The sequence below is a fragment of the Microcaecilia unicolor genome, chromosome 4 (assembly GCF_901765095.1).
Source record: "Microcaecilia unicolor chromosome 4, aMicUni1.1, whole genome shotgun sequence".
Taxonomy (NCBI): domain Eukaryota; kingdom Metazoa; phylum Chordata; class Amphibia; order Gymnophiona; family Siphonopidae; genus Microcaecilia; species Microcaecilia unicolor.
In genome coordinates, this window is record NC_044034.1 from 40,523,248 (window position 1) to 40,543,833 (window position 20,586).

Here is a 20,586-nt window from a genome sequence, read left to right on the forward strand (position 1 = left end):
CCCGCCTCTTGATTTTATTGTGGCCGCCTCTCTGATGTAACTTCCTGTTTCCTCAGAGGCGGCCACAGTAGAGAAGAGGCCGGTGCTGGTGGCAGAGCAGCACATGGGAATTGCGCCTGCTGCCGCCGGCTTTTGGAACCTGAAGAAAAGAAGGTAAACTCTAGAACGGGGTGGATGAATGGGGGGGGGGGGGGGCAGCATCTCAGTCTGGGGGGCAGGGGTGGTGGCATCTTGGTCCTGCCTCAGGCAACATCTTGCCTTGGGCTACCCCTGTGTTAGGGCCCGATTATCGACACTAATTGGCTTGTTCTACTATTAAATTGTACATGCAAATTGGGCATGTGTGCAATTTTTGTACCATTTATAGAATTTAGGGGTTTATGTGTATCTATAGTTAGCTCACACCCTTCTCATTGGTAGTGCAAGATGATTTACGTTCAGGTAGAGCAGCTATTTATTTCCCTGTCCCCAGAGAACTTGCAGTCTAACCCCCTTGTTTACTAAGCCGCGCTAGTCCATTGCATATATAGTTGAATTAAACTTCTGATGTGAACTCTTTGAGTATGTTGGATGTTTTTATATCATCCTTTGTATCACCTTCACTGTGTTTGCTTGCTTGTATTATCCTGTGCGGAGGATTTTTGGTCTTCTGTGCTTGTCGATTCAGTTTCCTGCTGACATAATCAGCCAGGTTATTTGGAATAATAAGTAAGTCTGGATTAGGCTTGTTTGGCTGCTTGTCAGAAAGTTGCAGCATGATTGTAGATGTAACTCCTGCTTCTATATTGTTCCTTCCCAACATGGCTCCGCTGTGTCTGGCCAAGCAGAGAGAGACACTATTTTCTTGGGTTCACAGACTATATTACAGCTGAAAACAAATAAAACAGATCATGTAAACGTTTGGTTCACTTGAAGGAACAAAACCAAAAAAAAAAGGCCTCATTCATCATATTTTACCATTAGTTTTAAAACAAATTACACCCATACTTTCTTGGTAGGTGCCTGGCCAAAAGAAGAGGTCCTTGAAAAGGGGACTACTAGCAGTACCAGAGAGAACCATGACCCATCCGGTGCAAAGAAGTGACAATTCATATTGAATAATTGCTCCTAAACTTTGGGGTTTGCTTCTGAAGTACATTTACCAAATGGCTATTATTTAGAAAGGGCACCTTGGCTTGGGGACTCTTTTACTAAAAGTGCAGTAGTGTGATAAGTACAAAGCCTGTACGATACATGCAGGGGGTGCCCTACATCTGTCCTGAATTTAATGCACAGGGCGGAAGGTTACCACAGAGCCATTGCATTACATGCAGTGACAGACAGCATAGGAGCACCCATGGTATCAGGCACTACTAGACAAAGAAATAAATAATGGAGCAACGAGCTACAGCGGCACACCCAACCTTCCAACACAATCCCCCCTTCCTGGTCTCCCTGAGTCAGACTCCCCCTTGCAAGTTCCTTCTCTACACAAGTCCCCTGACCCCCACCAGTCAAGCCCACCGACCTCCTAGTCCAACAACTTCTCTCCATAAAAGGCCTGCCTCCTCAGAAACCTTGCCCTCCGTGCTCTACCTTCCCCCACCCACCATCCCCATCACCAGGATCTACTGGAGGATCTGGCCATACCGCATTGTAGCCACCTGCTGACACCTGGGTCAGTGCCTCCTTCAAAATGGCTCCTGCCCTAGCAGTAGACTCGTGGTAGTACATCTAGGGGGTCACCCATCTGCTCTTACCACCTTCTCTTGAGGTGGTGGTAAGTTCAGCTGTGCTATCGGCAGATATGACAGGTAGTCCTCGATTCTGACCTGCATGCTAGTTGTCACAGCAGGTCACACCTCCATCTGCCCCTGCCATGCCCAGATCCGGCCCATTCCTGCTTTAGGCAGCTAGCGGAGGATTCTTACTGTAGCGGATACCTTTTTGATGCAGGAAACAGCTGCTATCTACTGTATGGTAAACCCCCCCACAGCTTAGAAAAAGGCCCCTCAGCGGTTAAGGAATTTTTATAGGGATTATATTCTTTACCTCAGCTATTATGATTTACTTACATGGGATGTTTGTAGGAAGGGAATTTTAAATTATTATATTGCCATTAGGTTCGGTCAGTTTATGCCATATTGCTAACTATGAACCTCTTTTACAAAGCCACACTTCCGATTCCGGTAAATGAGAGGAAGCCCATGCAGTTCCTATGGGCTTCCTCTCGTTTGCTACATGGGAATCTCTAGCACAGCTTTGTAAAAGAAGCCCTTTATGACTATGTACATGGTAAGTTTTATCATTTTTATATTTGTATTGTAAATCACTACGAGCACCAAGTAAATGAATAAATAAATAACAAATATTCAACCTGAATTATGTTTTAGATTTACAACACTTCTTTATCTGAACCGCCACCTCAAGGATATGAAACTGTTACAAATATGGTGCCCCCGTATAATGCTTTTTCAGCACAAGGAGTCCCAGAGGTAAAACAAATGAATCACTATGATTCTTCTCGTAACTGATATTCCTTATTTGTTCCATGCAGAAAATATGGATATTTCAAACAACGTAGACTACAGTATTCAATAATGTACAAGTTACTGCCAGAACTAGGTCATCCGAGATTTACAAGCTATGATGCTGTGATCCAATGCCAACCTATAAAAATGAAGCCTCCATATAGGGGTCAAGAGAGAAATAGAGAAAAATGATGAATGGGAATGATCAATGTCAGAGACAGATATAGAGAGGAAAGGAAGACAGAAGAAGAAATACAGATCAAGACCTTGGAAAATAACTTACACTGTAGATAAACCTTCCACAAGAGAAGTTGAAAGGAGAGGCTAGGGCCAAGTGGATTAATAAACTAAAATGCCCAGGCAACTAAGGCAAAATATATTTTATTTTCAATTAAGTGACTGAAATATGTCAACTTTTCAAATGTGCAACCCTGATACGTTTAGATGGATATGGGGGAAGCCACTGCCTTCCCTGAGATTAGTAGCATGGAATGTTATTACTGTGTGGGATTCTGCATGGAATCTTGTTACTTTTTGGGATTCCAGAATCTTGCTACTGTTTGGGGTTCTGGAATGTTGCTGCTATTTGGGTTTCTGCCACGTACTTGTGACCTAGAGTGGCCACTTTTGGAAGCAGGATACTGGGCTAGATGGACCATTAGCCTGACCCAGTATGGTTATTCCCATGTTCTTATGTTCTATTGTTCTGGTTTCAGGTGCTTGTGATCTGGATTGGCCACTGTTGGAAACAGGTTACTAGGCTTGATGGACCTTCGGTCTATCCCAGTATGGGAACACTTATGTTCTTATGTTCAATACAGAAGTAAATACATTTAAGTTTTTCTAGTGTGGCATTGCATTCAGACTTCTTGAAGTTCCTGTTTCTAGTTTGTGGTTGCTTATTCTGCTCTATCAGTTTTCTGCTGGAGTGATAGAAGTGTTTAGTATCTGTGTAGGAATCTGCAACTATCTGGCTGGTTCTGTTTTTCCAGCATAGGTATATTGGTATTCTAAGGTACTGCCTTTTAAAGGTAGGCATGTTGTCTGAGTCCTGGATATTGGTGCTTCTTTTCTATATGGCAGATTTTCTATATAGGGTAAGAATATGTGTTCTGCAGAGTTTATCGTGTTAATGGGGCTCTTTATGCTCAGAAGTTTTAGAGATTAATATATAAAATAAATCAATTTAGAAGACACTAACTCCCCTAGTCACAAAGGTGTGTTACAAGTTAACAAGCCAAATGTGCATTGGTTTTTTTGTTTCCAGAGGGACTGATTACTGAATAACCTGCATTTTCCATGTTAGAATGTTAACACAGGAGTTACATAGTATGGTAACATAGTAGATGATGGCAGAAAAAGACCTGCACGGTCCATCCAGTCTGCCCAGCAAGATAAACTCATATGTGCTACTTTTTGTGTATACCTTACCTTGATTAGTATCTGCCATTTTCAGGGCACAGACCGTAGAAGTCTTGCCCAGCACTAGCCCCGCCTCCCAACCACCAGCCCCGCCTCCCCCCACCGGCTCTGCCACCCAATCTCGGCTAAGCTTCTGAGGATCCATTCCTTCTGAACAGGATTCCTTTAAAGTGGTACCACTGATGCAAAACCAGAATATAATGCTACATAGTCATGGTTCATCTTTTCAGACATCTTGCAGGAAGTGTTACCACGTCATTGTGTTAGAACTATTTCCAGCAGTTTTCTTTACCGTTGACTTTATAACATTTTTCAACCAAGACTTGAAGGTGCTACAGCAGTGATTTAATCTCTCTGCAGAGGCATAGCTATGGGTGGGCACAGGCCTACCCGCTCTTCTGAGCAGGGACCATCCTTAGTTATTAATTTGTACAGCGCTGCGTAACCCTAGTAGCGCTCTAGAAATGTTAAGTAGTAGTAGTAGTACCCATTTGTGGCTCATGCCCACCCAGCGGTGGCACCCCACATCAACATCTCTCCTCCTCTGCGGCGTCCTGGCATCTGTCCACCCTTCACTGGACCCCGTCCCTCCCTGGTGTACCTTACAGGTGTCCCCGTCGCCTGCAGTGATTCAGTTATTGCTGCCTGAAAGAGCCCTGCGGTTTCCATTGGCAGGGTCCCGTCCTCATTTTCATCATTTCCTGTCTGGCAGGACCCGGCCGATGGAAACCTGCAGAGCCAGCCCAGGCAGCAATAATTGAATCACTGCAGGTGCCAGGGACGTCTGTAAGGTACCCCAGGGAGGGACAGGGTTTAGCGGCAGGCAGGCAGATGCTGGGATGCCGTGGAGGATAGATGTTGATGTGGGGGGGCTGTGAAATGTCGTGCCGTGGAAGGGCCCATCTAAGTTAGCTCTGGGCCCATCCAAAATACTGGGTCTGGCTACGCCATTGTCCCTCTGTCTGTGCGCCTTCCTTGCAGTATATCTTCTGCATAAATATACTAATTGGAGATATGTAGAGTATGAGTTTACCACATATCCTGATGAAATTGACTTTAAACCAATAAGTTGTGATCATTTTCAATACTGTCAAAGTTGGAAAAACTTGAAAATAGATACATAAGAAAGGTTTCCACCATGTTCAATATTAATTATATCCAGGTATTAAGCTTTATCAAAATGAAAGATCTAAGGATGCAAAGGTATACTGCTAACAGATATTTTAAAGGCTCCTTTTACCAGGGTGTGGTTAGCAGTAGGACTTGCCATGGAGCATGCCGAGGCATCCTGTGATAAAATCCCGATATGCACGTGCTGCTCATGTGCTAAAAATACATTTTATATTTTGGCAAAGGAGGTGTGTTTGGGGGTGGAGCCACATTGCCTTGCATGTGATTAGCACGTGAGTTCATACCGCCTACAAAATGCATGGAAATAAGGCTTCACGTGCTAGTGGCAGAATTAGCGTGTGAAAAGCAAAAACACAAGGAGTGGGAACTGGATCGGGCCCTTCTGAAACAGACTCGGGACTCCCTCAGTGTACTTTAATTTCACACTGAGAAGTCCTGAGTCTGTTTCGGAAGAAGCCTGTTCTAGTTCCCACGCCTTGTGTTTTTGCTTTGCTCCTTCCTTGGGACTTTTGTGCTCTTTCCTCTTTTTGTGGTATTTTGTAACATTAGCGTGTGGCCATTAATGCCGAAAATAGAAAACCGGCCATATTCTGGTGATGGTAGAAAGTGACCTTTGCATGCGTGAAAGGCTTGCGTAGGGGTGTGCTAAGGCCACTGTTTGCTGCAGCTGTGTAAAAGGACCCCTAAGAGACACTCCCCTTTTTTGAACCTGATAATTGCCCCTTTCTTCTCTTTCCTCCCACAATTGCAGGCATTTGGGGACCACGAGCCTTCATTTACAACTGTCTGAGGACTCTCTTCTATTTTAATAGATGCAGCGATCTGCTGTTAGCAGTCTGGCATTGTAGCAATGGTCCTAAGATCAAGCCCCATACAACAGGGCTCGTTCTAGAACCCATTTTCCCCCAGACAATATATAGCACGCCTAGAGATCTGTGCCGAAGTCCAAGTGTATTCTGCAACAATGCGCATAACTTAACTGGCTTCACAAGCTAATTGATAACAGGTCTTAACAAGCAATAATGAGCGCTAATTGCCAGTAATTTGAATTTACATGCACAGCTCGCTAAGCGCAATCTGTAATGCAGCTTGCTCAACTTCTAATGCACGCAGGCAAAAAGGGACGTGTTATAGACTGAGAAATGGGCATTTCATGGATGTTCCAAATTTTACGCCCGTAGCTATAGAATATCACCTAGTGCGCCTAAATCTACATGCCGCAATTTATGCCACATTTTCGTTGGTGTAAGTGCAGGTGCATAGTTTTAGGCACTGGGATATCAACTAAGCATATTCTATATACCGTGCCTAAATCTAGGAGCCACTTATAGAATACATCGAGGGGTCCTTTTACAAAGTTGCGTAGGCGCCTGTGCGCGTCCAACTCACGTCAATTTGGGACTGCCGCCTGGCTGCCATGTGCCCCGATCAAAAATTCCATTTTCTATGCGTGTGCCAGTACGCACGATGAAAAACATGTTTTATTTTCTACCACGCGGCGCTAACTGGGTGGTAATTGGCGGTGTATGCTGATGATTACAGCCCAGATAACACATGAGACCTTACTGCTAAGTCCATGGGTAGCGGTAAGGTGTCAGGCCCAAAATGGACATGCACCAATTTTTATTTTGCCGCACGTCCATTTTCAGCCCCCCCCCCCCCCACCCCAAAAAAGGCCTTTTTTACAGGCATGCTGAAAAATGGAACTGCACGCATCCAAAACACACGTCTACACTAGCACAGGCCATTTTTCAGCACGCCTTAGTAAAAGGACCCCCTTAGTCAACACTGATTTCCACATCAATTTTTTATAGAATCTTTCTCCTTTTATGGGGTCTAAATCCAGCCACCAGGTGTCATCCTTAACAGTGATTACAACTACCGCTCTCCCCTTCCCTTTATCAGGGGCTATAAATACAAATACAGAAGGCTCGGTCCAGAAAATGAACCGGCGGCCCTGTACCTGGCTGTATGCACCACTATCACAGAGCCTCTGGGCTGTCAGTACCCCTGTAACGTGTAGCATAAGCTTTATAATCCAGTACGGAGAATGACCACATTCAAAGGTTTTCAGATAATGAACATCAAATCATAACATCAAACGATCGTCCTGGCTAAGACTTGCTAAATGAAATTGCTCAGAATGGTCATCGCATGCTGGCGCCTTTTGAAATTTCTGTCTGTGTGTAGCAGACTCTTACGTACAATGTTACTTCCTTCCCCACAGGGAGACATTGTGTATGTGAATTACGCCCGTACAGAAGACTTTTTTCAGCTGGAGCGGGTGATGGGCATCAACTGTTCTGGAAAGATTGTCATTGCCAGATATGGAAAAATCTTCAGAGGAAACAAAGTAATGTATTTCATCTGTTTTATTGGGATTCCTGGAGAAATATGAGTTCAGGGATCTGTAGCTTTTCTGCACGCAGATTATTCACTTCACGGTTAATCTGTGATCCTCCAGATGCACCATTTACTTAAGGGCCCTTTCACTAAGTCGCGTAAGTGGCTACGTGCGCCTAACGCATGCCAAAATGGCTACTGCATGGATCTTGCAGTAATTTCATTTTTGGCACACGGTTGAAAAATTTTATTTTCTGCCACGCATATCGGATGCGCGCCAAGTGGAATTTGGCGCGTGTAGGTCATTACCGCCTGGCAGTGGCGTAGCAAGGGGGTCTGCCACCCGGGGTGGTTCGTCGTTGCACCCCCCCCCTCCCTGGGTGCAGCACGATGACATCCCCCTCCCCCGACCCAGTGCCTACCCTCCTCAACTCCGTCCAACCAGCTCCCGCACCCTACCTTTAAAGAAATCTCAGAAGCCGAGGCGAGGCACAACGCCTCGCGCCTGCATGTAAAAGAAGTGTGGATCGTCTCATCGAGCCTTCCCTCACTCTGTCTGTCCCGCCCTTGCGGAAATAGGAAGTTGCGTCAGTGGAGGGCGGGACAGACAGAGTGAGGGAAGGCCCAATGAGACGATCCACACTTCTTTTACATGCAGGCACGAGGCGCTGCGTCTCGCCACGGCTTCCGAGATTTCTTTAAAGGTAGGGTGCGGGAGCTGGTTGGACGGAGCTGAGGGTAGGCACTGGGTCCGGGGGGGGGGAGGAGCTGGCAGGGAGCACCCCCCTTGAGCTGACACCCGGGGCGGACCGCCCCCCCCCCCCTCTTGCTACGCCACTGCCGCCCAGTGACCACTAGGGCAGTGGCTGGCGATAAGGTCTCAGACCCAAAATGGACGCGCGGCAATTTCCATTTTGCCGCACGTCTATTTTCAGCAAAAAATTTTCTAAAAGGCATTTTTTGTAGGTGCGCTGAAAAATAATTCCACGCGTGACCAAAACACGCACCTACACTACCGCAGGCCATTTTTCAGCGCACCTTAGTAAAAGGACCTCTTATTTTATATAAAATGTTCTAAACCACACTATCCATAGTTCTAGAATAAAACATATAGAAAAGAATCACATAAAATGACACACTAGAAACAGACACAAAATGCAAATATTATATAGAGAGAAAGGCATTTGCTTAGATGGGCACCATACAGTGCCCTCTATAGTCCAAATATTTTACATTTTCAAATTTTGCAATAATGACAGGCATTTTTCCATGTCACAGTGATTAGACGGGGCTAGTTTTACCTATGGTAGGGCTTTGTATGCACATGTCATGCGATATTCAGTCAGCGTTTTTATGTCTGCTGCTGGCTGTATTCCTGGATATTCAATGCTAGACCATGATCCTTCTGTAATACTAAATGTCTATTTTCTAATATATTTCCACTATTCATGATGTATTGTAAGCCACATTGAGCCTGCAAAGAGGTGGGAAAATGTGGGATACAAATGCAATAAATAAATAATAAATGTCCCAGCATCGGCATTGAATATCCAATTATATGTTGGCCGTTAAGTGCATAACAATATCTGCTTATTATGCAGCTCATTTTTTGCGATTATCTTATGCAGTTAAGGGCTGATGATATTTGCATTTAGTTTTTGAAGAATTCATTTGATTACCTGAATTTTTACAGAGTAGTTTATGCATATTTATTTATTACTTGTAACTTAGGCGCCTACGTGCGTCCAGCGTGCATCAGATTGGCACTACTGCCCTTTACCGCGTGCCCCACGTGCTAATTCCAGCTTTTGCACGCACCCAAAACAGGCAGTAGGAAATATTTTCTATTTTCTACTCTGTGGCGCTTACCCGGCGGTAATCGGCAGTTGATGCTCGTTGGATGCTTATTGCCCGGTTAGCGCGTGAGACCTTACCGCTAAGTCAGTGGGTGGCGGTAAGGTCTCAGGCTGAAAACGGGACGCACACTGGTTTTCATTTTGCCGCACGTCCATTTTCCGGTGCATTAAAACATGTTTTTTTTTCCCAGGCGCGCTGAGGAAATGGACCAGTGCAGCGTCCAAAACACGCGCCTATCCCAGCACAGGCCACTTTTAGGCGCTCCCTAGTAAAAGGGCCCCTTAGGAATTTACATCTTTTTATATGTGATCATCCTTTTTTCCCTATTGTTTTTTTCACTTGGTGCAAAATGTTTGTAAAACAAATGTCCGAAACAAACTGACAGAGATGCTTGAAGAGTCTGTGTACATCCCTAGTAAACACTTTCCCCAATAGGATATTTCTCTTTATTCATGTTAAAAAGCAGAGATTAAAATTGTTATCTTAAAACAAGTCCTATCTGATTCTGTTCAGACCAGGATTATTATACCATTGCTTGTATTTAAGTATTTACGTGTTCTTCTGTGTGCTTCCAGAATTATATTTGTGGTTTCGTTTTATGGAATCTGCCTTGAATTTTGCTGTATAGGCTGAAGATAAGAAATAAGAAATGTAATGTCATGTAATCTGTTTTAGGTTAAGAATGCCATTCATGCTGGGGCAAAAGGGATAATCCTGTATTCAGACCCCAGTGATTACTGTGCCCCTGGGGTAGATCCCTATCCAGATGGCTGGAACCTTCCTGGAGGAGGAGCCCAGCGTGGTAATGTGCTAAATCTGAATGGTGCAGGAGACCCTCTTACTCCAGGATACCCCGCAAAAGGTGACCGACAGTGCTCAATACCTTTTTTTAAATTAAAGAGATTCTGACTGTTTGATAGACCCTGCAGACTATTACTACTACTACTACTACTACTATTTAGCATTTCTATAGCGCTACAAGGCATATGCAGCGCTGCACAAACATAGAAGAAAGACAGTCCCTGCTCAAAGAGCTTACAATCTAATAGACAAAAAATAAAGCAAGCAAATCAAATCAATTAATGTGAACGGGAAGGAAGAGAGGAGGGTAGGTGGAGGCGAGTGGTTACAAGTGGTTACGAGTCAAAAGCAATGTTAAAGAGGTGGGCTTTCAGTCTAGATTTAAAGGTGGCCAAGGATGGGGCAAGACGTAGGGGCTCAGGAAGTTTATTCCAGGCGTAGGGTGCAGCGAGACAGAAGGCGCGAAGTCTGGAGTTGGCAGTAGTGGAGAAGGGAACCTTGACGTGAATTGTCTTCAGCCAGTTTCAAATGCATGCAAGTGACCCTTGACCCAAATCTTAAGCCAGCTTTAAAAAAAGAAGAGAATGGCACAAGAAAAATAAAAAGCAAGGAGAGCTGGCACTCATGAGGTCAAATGTACACAAATAGGGAAAGTTATCAATGTGGGCTACGTTTAAAACAGGTTATTTTACTGTTAATCCTATTAGTAACTAGGTCTCATTGAATAAATGTGACCAGCAGTGGCGTAGTTACGGGTGGGCCTAAGTGGGCACATGACCACCCATCCTTGACTCAGGCCCCCCCCCCAGCGGCAGCACCCCACATCAACATCTCTCCTTCACTGCAGCATCCCAGCATCTGCCCGCTTGTTGCTGAACCCCGTCCCTCCCTGGTGTACCTTACAGGCATCCCTGGTGCCTGCAGTGGTTCATTTATTGCTGCCTGCGCCGGCCCTGCAGGCTTCTGTCGGCCGGGTCCCACCCTTGCTTTCATCATTTCCTGTCTGACGGGACCCGGCCGATGGAAGCCTGCAGGGTCGGCACAGGCAGCAATAATTGCTAAAAATGCAGGCACCAATCCGGGGATGCTTGTAAGGAACAGCAGGGAGGGATGGGGTTCTGCGCTATAGGATGTAGGTGCTCGGTGTTATAGGAAGATGTGTGCACAAATCCAAATTAATGCCAATTAACTTGAACATTAGTTGTTGAGGCTAGTTAGTTCATATTTAATGGCTCGTATAGCGATTTAGTTGTGCGCGCATCTTGGATCCTTCAGCGCCATTTATAGAATCCGGGGGCAAGTGTGCGCTCTTTCAGAAGAGCACGAACTTTTTAACAACACTGCCCTCATAACAACATTTTTTTTAAAAACCTAACAAAATGAACATTTCTGGAAATAGCAACAAATAAACATTTTCTCGCTGCCCATCCCTAGTCAGTAAAGACTGTCTTCAATAAAAAAGGTGTTTTGTAGGTTTTCACCCTGGCAGCTGGGATCTGTTCTTGGCAATGTGGACTGGGATAACTGAGCAGACCGGGTGAGGCTCTTCTAATCTTTTCTGCCGCCATCCACTGTGTTACTATGGCAACATAACCACTGGCATTTTCATATATTAGTGCACTGCTTATTTTCCTCTCACACTGAAATTATGTTCTTTCTTCTGCAGAGTATACCTTTAGATACGATGCTGATGAAGGTGTGGGTATTCCTAGCATTCCAGTCCATCCAATTGGATATCATGATGCAGAGGTTTTCTTGCGGTATGTAGATTAAAGGTTTAATGTTAATAAAGCAGATTAAGTTAAAGTCTGAAACACCCCCACCTCCCTGTGTCTCCACGTACCCTCACGAGCTCCTGGGTCCTAATGGTACAGGATTAATCTCCTGGCATTCCTGCTCTGCTGACGCTGTATTCCCAAATGGCATCATCGGCTAACCAGTCGCTTTCCTTTGCTTCTCACTTGCTGCATGGGAGAGTGGGCTTTTTGGGTGTATTGTAAGCTGTGAGTGTGAGGCTTCTTCATTGGGGTGAGAGGGTTCCGTGCAGAATGGCCGCTGCGACCTCTCATGGCAGCTCGTGGTACTTCATATCTGCAATCTGCTGTGAGAGGTCACAGCAGCCATTTTACAAGTGCAGCTGCAAGGGGCAGGAGAAAGGGGGCTTCACTCCTACCCCCAACAACCTCACTAGAATCACCAGGGAGACAGGTAGGGTCAACAGGACCTACCTAGGCCTCGGAGGTGGGGGGATGGGGTGGGGTGGGAAGGCTGTTATGAACGCTGGTTAGCTTGTTAAGCCAATTAAGTTACACATGTTGTTATGGAATATACTTATATTTTGGCGCAGAACCTTAGATGCGCTGTATAGAATCCGGCAATTAGTGCCAATTCCAACACCCTAACTTTGGATGCAAGACTTACACCTGCTGAAACATGCCCCGGATTCTGTAAATGGTGACTAAAGTTTCACAGACAAATCAATGCATAGCTGATTTGCACGCGCAACTTAATTGCTTAACACACCAATCAGCTCCAGTAATTAACTGCTAACAACTATTTATTGGACTTAATTAGGATTTATACTCAAATTGTATTCTATAACAATCTGAGCGTAAATCCTAATGGATGTAAATTTTGGGGTGTGTGGCTAGGGGGCATTCCAAAATTTCACGCACGCAAATTGTGACTAATTTAGGAACCGGTATGTACACCTATTTTTAGCACGTGTAAATGTCGGCGCCTAAATTATGCCCTAAGCGCTATTCTATAAAGGACCCATACGCTTTATAAAATAGCACTCAGCGTGTAAAGTTTTCAGCGATGATTTTTAGGTGCCACTTATAGAATTTGCCCTCAAGTTAGGGGCTCTGAGCCAGTATTCTATAATTACGCATGCAGCTTATTGGAAGTCCCCTGACATGTCTATGCCCCTCCCATGGCCACGCCCCCTTTTGAGATCCATGCTATGGGAAGTAGGTGTCCAACGTTATAGACTAGCATGCAGCCAGATGCACATGCAGATTTAAACTGGTGCCAATTATTAATTGGTTGTTGACACCTAATTATTGATGCTTCTGAGCTCCTTATTCAATTAATTTGCGACCATATCTCAGGCATGTGCACACATTTGGGCACACAAATCTGGGAACCATATATAGGATCTAAGGGATAGCGTGGACTATTAACAGCAAGCAAAACACAAACTGCCGGATTCTATATAGCGCACCTAGAGATCCGCATGGAAATCCAGGCGTATTCTATAACTTTGCGCATAACTTAATTGCCTTAACAAGCTAATCAGTGTTTTTATCAGCACGTAACAAGTAATAATGAGCACTAATTGGCAATAGTTAGAATTCACGAGCACAACTCGCTAAGCGTATTCTATAACGCACTGCACCTAACTTCTAATAAGGCAAAAGGGGAGTGGTTATGGGCGGGGAAATGGACATTTCATGGGCGTTCTGAAATTTACACAGGCAGTTATAGAATATGGCACAATGTGCATAAACTTACGCACGGGAATTTATGCCTCATTTTCATTGGCGTAAATGGACGTGTGTAGTTTTAGGTGCTGGAATATCAACTAAACGTTTTCTATAAACCGCACCTAAATGTAAGCACCGCTTATAGAATACGCTTAGGCAGAAATGTTTACCACGCAGATTTTTTAGGCGCCATATATAAAATCTGGCCCAAAATGACATGTTTTTTCCTACTTGTTTTCGTTTGTTTTACAATGATGTTGGATATGACATTGCAAACAATAGCCCATTCCTACTGGGTACTGTTGCTTCAGATTTTTTCACACACATGTCAAAATGTAAGTATCTATCCATTAAACCCTGAGTGCATTACAATTCTATGAATTCCCATAGTGTGGCAGGAATTTAAATTGAGTTTTCATATTTTCTTGTACCTTAGGGCAAGGGTTCAGCCAATTAAGTGAAACACAATTATAACAAGATAAGGAATCATAACATTGAATTTCTGGGATTATGGAGCCAGCAAAACCATAGCCAGTTAGATGCAATTTTCAGCAGTTAGGGGCCGCTAGCAGTAGTCCTGCCCCGAGCACGTGCCATTTCCGAGGGAAAAAGAAAACCCCCAGAAATGGTTAGCGCGGCGGTAACCTGGCGGGGATTGGGCATCACCGAATGCTGCCCGGTTACCGCTGGGTTAGTGTGGGAGCCCTTATTGCCACCTCAATGGCTATTTTTTTTGGAGGGGGGGGGGGGGCTTCTACCGGCTGTGGAAAAAAGGGCCCTGGTGCGTGGGAAAAATGGCCCCTACCGCTACCGCAGAGCCCTTTTCCCCACAGCTTAGTAAAAGAACCCCTTAATCAGCTAAGGCAAACCATATTAAGGAACCCTTTTACTAAGCAGTGGTAAAAAGTGGTCTGTTATATGTTTGGTAGGGGGGATCCAAGATGGCCGCAAGCTGTTAGGTCGCTGCGACTCACGCTTCCAAAAAATGCCGAAACGAAGAGGGAGATTAGCGGGTAGGGCTTCCCCGCTAACTCCCTCATTACCTGGTCCGATGGATCGATATTTGAGATCGCAGGGAGTTCACCGTGACGGCGGTTCGCTTCCAGAGGTGCGCGCCGGCGAAACGGAGACTTCGGCGCTCTCTGGCTTTGAAGTGACCCTTAGCCCCGCTGAACGCACTCCTCCTCCCCAGCCGATTGGCGCCAGCTCTTTCCTCTTGGATTCGACGGGGTCCACTCCCGTAGAGGTTAGGGGCCCAGAAGATTGCCGAATCGAAGCCTCCCTTACTACAGAGGTGGGACTGGAGAGCAGTTTGCCCGTGGAAACGCTGCAAACTGAGGGGAGAGAAGCAGAGGGGCAGAGTGAGGACCGAGACCAGCCTGTAAGGTTTGAACTACCTAAAGAATTTATGACTAGACCAAAAGATGTGACATTAGAAGCTTTGTGGGACTTGGTTTCCAATCTAGGACAAGTTTTCCTTAAGCAGATAAATGACCTTCAGCCTAAAGTTAAATCTCTGGAAAGTAATTTGGGGGTACAAGAGGAACAGATTAAAGACTTGAATGGGAAATTTGCTAATTTGGATCAGAGAATTATGAAGCTTGAAACGCTACAACCTACTATGATGAAAGATTTGACGAGTCTTAGAGATAAAATGGAAACCTTTGATAATTACACTAAAAATCATAACCTAAGATTTATCAATTTTCCTAGACTTCAAAATGTTACTCCTATGGATATGCTGAAACGCTATATGCGTGAAAATTTACTAATTTCCGAACAGAATTTGCCATCAATGACTATGGTTTATTATATTCCTGGGAAAGGAACCTCTCAACCCGAAGCTCCGATTAATGTCTCTCTCTTGCTTGAGACTTCTGATACCGAACTAGCAACTGCGGCTACATTGGTGGCTACAGTTGCATTATTACCAGACAAGAATTGGATCTTTCGTTTGTTTTTCCGAAATAAAGATAAACCCTTTTGGGGTTTAAAAGTTTTACTTTTTCCTGATGTCTCTAAGGAGACTCGACGACGAAGGAAACAATTCCTGCTCCTTAGGCCTGAAGTTTTACACTTGGGGGGTACCTTCTTTTTAAGATACCCCTGCAAGTGTATAATAAGGTTTAAGGAGAAAAAATATGTATTTACAGAGCCGTCTCATGTATCTTCACTCATAACCTCAGTGAAAATGGATAAGCGTTAATTATAAGTGTTTGCTCTACTTAACAGTATTTGTATAATTTCTTTTTTTCTTTTTTGATAAACCTTTAGATAATTTGTCTCCAGTATTTTCCTGAAATCTTGGATCACATGTATGGACTTGAGTATAGTTTTCCTGTTAATGTGAAGCTCAAGCTTCACTTTTTTTTTTTTTCCTGCATGTATTATTATTCTTTTTTTTACATATTTTGTAGATTACTAGATACTTTTCCTGAACAAGCGGATTGTCTTGTAAAATATTGGAAAATGTTAATAAATACATAAATTAAAAAAAAAAAAAAAAGTGGTCTGTGCTAGTTTTGGTACATGAAATCAGTGGCCCTTTCATTTGGTACATGAAAGGGCCCCGTGTACCATGGCAGAAAAAAGGCCTCTTTTAAAAATGGGGCAGTACTACTACTACTTATAATTTCTAAAGCGCTACTAGATGTACGCAGCGCTGTACACTTGAACATGAAGAGACAGTCCCTGCTCGACAGAGCTTACAATCTAATTAGGACAGACAAACAAGACAAATAAGGGATAAGGACAAAGAGTAGCAAGATTCTGTGCAGAATCCCAGAGTAGCAAGATTCCGGAATCCCAAAGACTACTACTACTTATCATTTCTATAGCGCTACTAGACGTACGCAGCGCTGTACACTTGAACATGAAGAGACAGTCCCTGCTCGACAGAGCTTACAATCTAATTAGGACAGACAAACAGGACAAACAAGAGATAAGAGAATATTAAAGTGAGGATGATAAAATAAAGGTTCTGAACAAGTGAATAAGGGTTAGGAGTTAAAAGCAAGGGGCAGTAGATTGCCGTGCAGTAATATTAAAATTAGTGCAAGGGTATTTACTTCCACCTATTTAGTAGGTGGTTAGGGCTCACGCACTAACCTCATGGTAATCGGGCATTGCACGGCAATATGGCCATACTGCCAATCACCACCGGACTGCCTCCACAGCAGAAAATAGAAAATGATTTTCTACCATGGGGAAACTGTGCGCGCCAACTTCAGAACTGTCGCCATGCTCCTGTGCTACCGTGACGGTAGGGCCAGTCTGATTCATGCTACCCGTGCGATAACCCTACTTCGCCTTGTAAAAGGGACCTTAAGATAGGATCACATTAAAAAGCAGTCCTATTTCTGTGCTTATTTTAACTGGTTAAGTGCTGAATGTTGGCATCTGTGGCGTAGCTATGTGGGGCCACGGGGGCCTGGGCCCCCGTAGATTTGGCCCTGGACCCCCCTGCTGACGAACCTCTCGACCCCCCTCCCGCCGCCAACCCTCCCCTGTTGCTGTCGCCGTCCGCTACCTTTGCTGGCGGGGATCCCAACCCCTGCCAGCCGAGGTCCTCTTCTTCCGGCGCAAGGCTTCGTACAAAGTGCAGGATGTCAGACTCACAGATACAGAACGAAGCCTTGTGCCGGAAGAAGAGGACCTCGGCTGGCGGGGGTTGGGGTCTCCCGCTATCAAAGGTAGGTGACGACGGGGGAGGGTTGCGGCGGGAGGGGGGTCGAGAGGGTCGTCAGTAGGGGGGGGGGGTCAAAGTTGTTGGTGGCGGCGGGGGGGGGGGTGCTAAAATGTGCCCTCGGACTTTGGACCCCCCCTCCCGCCGAAGTTTGGCTACGCCCCTGGTTGGCACTTCACTGGTTAACTGACTGTGCCCCCAGAATTCCCACAAGATAAGCAGTTTCAGCTTGGGTGCTAACCGGGCATTTTCAGTGGACTAAAAATGCCCACTTAGCCCCATACAGGCTGTCCTGGCTGTTTATATTGTTTTGAATATTAGGCCCCTGATTGTTATTCATGAATAATAATAGATATTTTTTTTATTCAGGGGGCAGAACTGTTCGTACTGTTGTAAGGTATGCATATAATTTGGGGTTTTATGCAACGCTTTGTTTATATTTCTGTAATTTGATGTGTTCTGTATTAACACATAACTGTTTTTCTCAACAGGTACATGAAAGGACCTGCTCCACCAGATGACACATGGAAGGGAAATCTCAATGTATCCTATAATATTGGGCCTGGGTATTTGGAGAATTTTTCTTCAAGGTCAGTTTGAACACCTAGGGGTATGTTTGCTAAGGTGCATTAGCGCTTTTAACGCGCCTGTAAATTTAAGGCACGTTAAACGCTAATGCGCCTATACATTTCTATGGGCACTTTGGCGTTTAAAGTACGTAAACCATTTACATGCATTAAAAACGCTAGCACACCCATAGCGCCGCTTAGTAAACCTAGGCATTAATATAGTTGTCCCTGATTTGGTGAGGAAAACACTGACTTTCCTTATTCAAAAAAATCTTTTGATTTTGTGCTTATAGGGTCCCTTTTACTAAAAATGAAGTACTTCTGGGCTACCACAGCACCCCGGTGGTACTTCCCACTGCCAGCGTGTCATCATAGCTGGCGCTACAAAAATATATTTATTTTGGTAGTGCCGGTGTGCCACTGCATCTCAGAAAAGATATAGTGGAATTAAAAAAGTACAGAGAAGGGTGACAAAAATGATAAAGGGGATGGGACGACTTCCCCTTGAGGAAAGGCTGAAGCATCTAGAGCTCTTTAGCTTGGAGAACAGACGGCTGAGGGGAGATATGATAGAGGTCTATAAAATAATGAGTGGAGTTGAACGGGTAGACATAAAGCATCTGTTTACGCTTTCCAAAAATACTAGGACTAGGGGGCATGCGATGAAGCTACAAAGTAGTATATTTAATACGAATCGGAGAAACTTTTCTTCACTCAACGTTTAATTAAACTCTGGAATTTGTTGTCAGAGAATGTGGTAAAGGCGGTTAGCTTAGCAGGGTTTTAAAAAGGTCTGGACGGCTTCCTAAAGGAAAAGTCCATAGACCGTTTTTAAATTGACTTGGGAAAAATCCACTGCTATTTCTAGGATAAGCAGCATAAAATGTATTGAGCTTTTCTGGGATCTTGCCAGGTACATGTGACCTGGATTGGCCACTGTTGGAAACAGGATGCTGGGCTTGATGGACCTCTGGTCTGTCCCAGTGTGGCAATATTTATGTACCGGGCGGTATTCGGGCACTGTTGCATGCTGCCCGGTTACTGCTGGGTTAGCGTGGGAGCCCTTACCGCCACTTCAGTGGGTGGTGGTAAGGGCTCCCCCCTGAATGCTTCACTTGCCGCATGGCCATTTCTTTAAAAAAAGAAAGACCTATCTTTTATCCGCTGCTTTAAAGGGGGGACGGCGCACATCAAAAACACACGCTGATGCCAGCACAGGCCCCCTTTTGCCGCAGCTTGGTAAAAGGTGCCCATAGTTTATTATTTTCCTCTTTAGTTTTTGAAAATTGAAAAGTCATTCTGGTTTGTACATGTGGATGGTAGGTGCTCTGGATGTTGATCTCTCGACTGTTATATGCTGACTTAACACCCTAAACTTGTTCAATAAATCTCTAGTTTCACTGGTTAATTAATTAATTTATTTATTGCACTTGTAGCCCACATTTTCCCACCTATTTGCAGGCTCAATGTGGCTAACCAAGACCTGATATGGCGTCGCCATACCAGGGTAAAAGGTACAGTTGGTGTTATAAAGAGATCAAGGATATTAGAGAAGAGCTAAGCAGACATTTATAGAAAGGCGTCATTCGATGTAGGGGTGATGTAGTGAGGTGTTCTAGTTAGGCTAAGTATTCTCGTGGTAGGCTTTGTTGAAGAGGTAGGTTTTCAGAGATTTACGAAAGTTAGTGATTTCGTTAATTGTCTTCAGATTTGTTGGTAGTGTATTCCACATAACTAGCTGTTGTGATTTTTGTATTAAATTTCTATTACACAGCTCATAAAATAATTGAGAGACAATCCTTCAGTTTGAGTTTACAGTATACTCTCAGGAATATAAGGGAGTGATGTTCAGGCACCTGGCCACTGCATAAACAATATACCAGCACCGTTTTGGGTGATTCTCCTGCTTATTTTCGAAGGAGATGGCCGGCCATCTTCCGAAACAAATCGGGAGATGACCGGCCATCTCCTAAACCCGGCCAAATCGGTATAATCGAAAGCCGATTTTGGCCGGCTCCAACTGCTTTCCGTCGCAGAGCTGGCCAAAGTTAAAGGGGGCATGTCGGCACTCGGCAGGGTACGGAAGGTGGGACGGGGTCGTGGTTACGAGATGGCTGACTTCGGCCGATAATGGAAAAAAGAAGGCCGGCTCTGACGAGTATTTGGCCGGCTTCACTTGGTCCATTTATTTTTAGGACCAAGCCTCAAAAAAGTGTCCCAATATGACTCTGGGCAAGTCACTTAACCCTCCATTGCCCTAGGTACAAATAAGTACCTGTATATAATATGTAAGCCGCATTGAACCTGCTATGAGTGGGAAAGCGTGGGGTACAAATGTAACAACAACATGGAATGTTGCTACTATTGGAGATTCTGTTGCTACAATTTGAGATTCTACATGGAATGTTAATGTTGCTATTCCACCAGCAACATTCCATGTAGAAGCCTGCCCTTGCAGCAGCGCAGGCTTCTGTTTCTGTGAGTCTGACGTCCTGCACGTATGTGCAGGACGTCAGACTCACAGAAACAGAATCCTGCGCTGCTGCAAGGGCAGGCTTCTACATAGAATGTTAAGGAGTGGCCTAGTGGTTAGAGTGGTGGACTTTGGTCCTGGGGAACTGGGTTTGATTCCCACTGCAGGCACAGGCAGCTCCTTGTGACTCTGGGCAAGTCACTTAACCCTCCGTTGCCCCAGGTACAAATAAGTACCTGTATATAATATGTAAGCTGCATTGAGCCTGCTATGAGTGGGAAAGCGTGGGGTACAAATGTAACAACAA

At 44.7% G+C, this 20,586-nt stretch overlaps 1 protein-coding gene across 2 annotated transcripts in view; it reads left to right on the forward strand.

Annotated features, from left to right (window-relative positions):
* Positions 1-20,586, forward strand: part of LOC115468446 (N-acetylated-alpha-linked acidic dipeptidase 2-like) — a 128,065-nt gene that overhangs the window by 52,614 nt on the left and 54,865 nt on the right. For both annotated transcript variants that reach the window (XM_030200165.1, XM_030200164.1), the window contains 5 exons: positions 2,373-2,474; positions 7,291-7,416; positions 9,939-10,125; positions 11,731-11,824; positions 17,729-17,827. In XM_030200165.1, the coding sequence (XP_030056025.1) occupies positions 2,373-2,474; positions 7,291-7,416; positions 9,939-10,125; positions 11,731-11,824; positions 17,729-17,827 (608 nt within the window). The remainder of the gene's footprint in view (positions 1-2,372; positions 2,475-7,290; positions 7,417-9,938; positions 10,126-11,730; positions 11,825-17,728; positions 17,828-20,586) is intronic.